The sequence below is a fragment of the Triticum urartu genome, chromosome 4, assembly GCF_003073215.2.
Source record: "Triticum urartu cultivar G1812 chromosome 4, Tu2.1, whole genome shotgun sequence".
Classification (NCBI taxonomy): domain Eukaryota; kingdom Viridiplantae; phylum Streptophyta; class Magnoliopsida; order Poales; family Poaceae; genus Triticum; species Triticum urartu.
In genome coordinates, this window is record NC_053025.1 from 542,340,830 (window position 1) to 542,344,410 (window position 3,581).

A 3,581-nucleotide genomic window follows, 5' to 3' on the forward strand; every position below is an offset into this window, starting at 1 on the left:
GTATCTGATCAAAGAGTGCATCTCTTTCTGTGAGAGTTATCTGACCAAAGACCGTGTTGTTGGTTTACCCGTCAACAAGCACTGCGGAAGGCTCGAAGGCGAAGGTCACACCAACGGTCATAGGGATTTGAATGTGTTACGCTCGGGCCGACAAAACGACATTGACAGGGCAAACTTAGTAGTGCTACAACACCTAGATGTGCTAGAAGATTTCGTGACACTGCACAAAGAGACCATCGCAAAGAAATATCGTGACCATAGGGTGCACAGGACGGACGATGAAGTTATTAGAGAGCATAACTCCACTTTCGTGCGTTGGTTCAAAGAGCGAGTTCTGGCTAATCCCCCGGAAGAGGGTTGTCCGAACAGAACACTCATATATGCCTTAGCACATGGCCCCTCGACCAACCTCATGACTTATCAAGCATATGATATCAACAGATACACGTTCTACACGGAGGAGAAAGATATAAAAAGTGATGACCAAAACTCAGGGGTGACGATGGAAGCCATGACCGGGAATGTAATTGAAAGATATTGCGGAAGGGTCGAAGAGATATGGGAGCTTAACTACTCTGGATTGCATAGCACGATGATGTTCCATGTCATATGGGCTAAAAATGTACACAGAGAAAACCGACATTTCACTACCATGTGTATACCCGACTCCGATGATAGCGGTACCGTCAGTGCCATCGCCAAAAATGAGCCATGGGTACACGCTAAACACGTGACACAATGTTTCTTCATAACTGATCCGATCAATCCCAGCCATGTTGTCGTGAGGAGAAAGATAAGAAAAAGAAAAGTGCAAATGAAAGAAAAAGAAAAAGAAAGAAAGTTTTACAAAATGAAATGAAACGAAAAAGAAAAAGGAACTAATAAGTTGTGGAAAATATGCAAGGAAAATAAAAAAAAGTAAAAGTAAAAAAAAATAAAAAAAAAGATTTAGCAGTAGCGCGTTTTATCTTGGGAAGTGCTATAGCTAAGAAAAAGAAAAAAAATTAAAAAAACTAGCAGTAGCGCTTTTCTTCTGGACAAGCGCTATAGCTAACTTAGCTATAGCGCGTTTTGCCAACAAGCGCTATAGCTAATTTAGCTATAGCACCGGTCCGCTAGCCCCCCTCTTTCTGTCTCTCTCACTCGCGCCGCCGCTCGTCGATCCCCTCTGACGCCAGCCCCGCCCTGCCCCGCCCACGCCGCCGCCGACGCCATCCCCGCCCCACCCCGCCTCGACCCCATCCCGCTCCGGTATGCCCCCCGCCCCCTCTTCCTTCCTCTCCGACCCCTCAGCCCTGGCTCTCTCTCTGACCCCCTCCCGCTCTCTGCAGATCAGCAACCCCGGCGACCCCGACGCCGACGCTAGCCCCGCCCCGCCTCGACCCCATCCCGCTCCGGTATGCCCCCCGCATAGTTAGTGTTAGTGTTAGTTAGTTAGTTAATTGCTGTTAGTGTTAGTTAGCTTAATTTGCTGTTAGTGCTAGTTAGTTAATTGCTGTTGGTGTTAGTTAGTGTTAGCCCAGTGATAGTTAGTTAGTGTTAGTTAGCTTAATTTGTTGTTAGTGTTTGTTTTTAAATGAAAATTACAGTTTTTGAAAATTAGCTTATGTGGTTGCTGTCCATTTTGAAAATGAGGATTTTTAACTTACAGTTTGGTCACTCTCTCTCTCTCTGCAGATCAAAGCTAGGCGTAGATCGACAAGGAGGAGAAGGACCCCGGCCCCCTCTGCCCCGGCGACCCCGACCCCGAGGTGCGCCACCCCCTGTTCCCTCCCTCTTCATATGTCAGCACATAATGATGCAAGGGGGAGTGTTCATAATGTGGCTGTTAAAGTGTTCATAATGATGCATGACTGTGTATATGTTGGGCAGCAATGTTCATGATTGTGTATATGTCAGCAGCAACAAAGTGACCTATGTTTTGCCGGAAATGTTGATTCATTTCCATTCCGGCAAATTTCAGGCGCTCTATATGTGCACTTTCTAGCAAAGGTCATGCCGAAATTTTCCGTGAATTTCGGCATGACTTGTGCTAGAAAGTTGGACATATCGAGTGCTCGAGATTTGTCACTCCGGGAATGAAACGACATTTCCGGTAAAACAAAGGTCACTTTTTTGTCATTATTCACTTTATTATATAAAGCTCGATAATTAAACCACTACGACATTGAACCCTAGGAAACATGACCGACACCGATGAGGCCGGAGGTTCTCAGTCCCAATTAGGTCAAGCACGCGCCTACCTCGACTTTCTGGTGGATCAGGAGAGACAAGAAGCTGGGTGTCTGGACCGCCTTGTCATGACGGATGACGACGGTGGTGGCGCCGGCGCTGACACTGACGCCAGCAACGACACCGACACTGAGACTGGCACTGATGATGTTCCTAACTGCAGAACGGAAGGTGGGACCTCCCAAGCCAGTGAGGGACAAAAGGAAAAGAGGACACGACGCCCAAATGAGCTCAGCACCGGAAGAATGGTGGTCACTGCGGTGCACCCTGGCGAGTTCGAGCCAATAGAGCCGCAAGAAGTGGCAGCGTGTTACGGCAACCAACTAGGATGCATCCTACGGGATACCGCTAACATCAACACCACAAAAATACGGAAGGATGAACATTTGAAGAAGCTGCTTCTAACTAGGTTGCACGCAAGATTCCAGTTCCCCGGTCGGAATGACGATGTCGACCCATGGGATGATGAGGGCATGAAAAAAATCAACAACAAAGCCCTAGGGAAGTTCAGCAACGCATTGAGCGCTTGGAAAACTAGGGTGAAAAGGGCGATTCAAGTAGACCATGAAACCTACGCCGAGATTGTTGCAGACAACCCGAAAATTACAATAGAGGACTTTGAAAGGTTCAAGGAGACTTGCAATGAAGAAGCTGCCAAGGCCAGGTCGGAGAGAGGCAAGCAGCTGCAGGCAAAGAACATGGGGAACCACCGCCTTGGAAGTCATGGTTACACGGGAAAGAGGCCCGTGTGGGCTAAGGAGGACGCAGAACATGAACGTCAGGGGATCCCAGACCCATTGGCTGAGTTCATCGACCAGCAGGAGCACGACTTCATCAGGGCTCGATTCTCGTGGGACCCCAAGAAAAAGATTTTTTTCACCGACGGGCCGACTAGGCAATTCATGAGATTACTGGTAATTATCCTTTTTACCACCTTACATGTTAGGTTCTGATCAACGAAGTCTACTACATTCTAGTCGCATTCGTAAATGATTCACGGTCCATTTTGCAGAGAGAGCAACACAAGCTTGTGGCCGAGAGCGACTCGTCGACTCAGTCGACTCAGTCGTCGGCGAAGTACAAGTGGGACACTCCTTTCAACCGGGCCATGAACATAATGATGGGACACCCGCCCGGCCAGCGGCCGCAATATGGACGTGTGCATGGCGCCGGGGATGGGGCCACTTGGAAGTACTATTATAACGAGGACCCCGAGGCCAAAAGACAGAGAAAGAAGTTCAGTCAAGTGACTATCGACGAGAAGGTGGCGCGGGCGATGGAGAAAACAAAAGCTGAGACTAAATCTGAGATAATCGCTGCCTGTAGAGATGATATGGTGGCTGCCTTTA

At 48.3% G+C, this 3,581-nt stretch overlaps 1 protein-coding gene across 1 annotated transcript in view; it reads right to left on the minus strand.

The window, feature by feature from the left end:
- Positions 1-3,474: 3,474 nt before the first annotated feature.
- The window catches only part of LOC125554850 (probable protein S-acyltransferase 22), a 4,142-nt gene continuing 4,035 nt past the window's right edge, over positions 3,475-3,581 (minus strand). The window contains exon 7 of the mRNA XM_048718248.1: positions 3,475-3,572. Coding sequence (XP_048574205.1) covers positions 3,475-3,572 — 98 coding nt within the window. The remainder of the gene's footprint in view (positions 3,573-3,581) is intronic.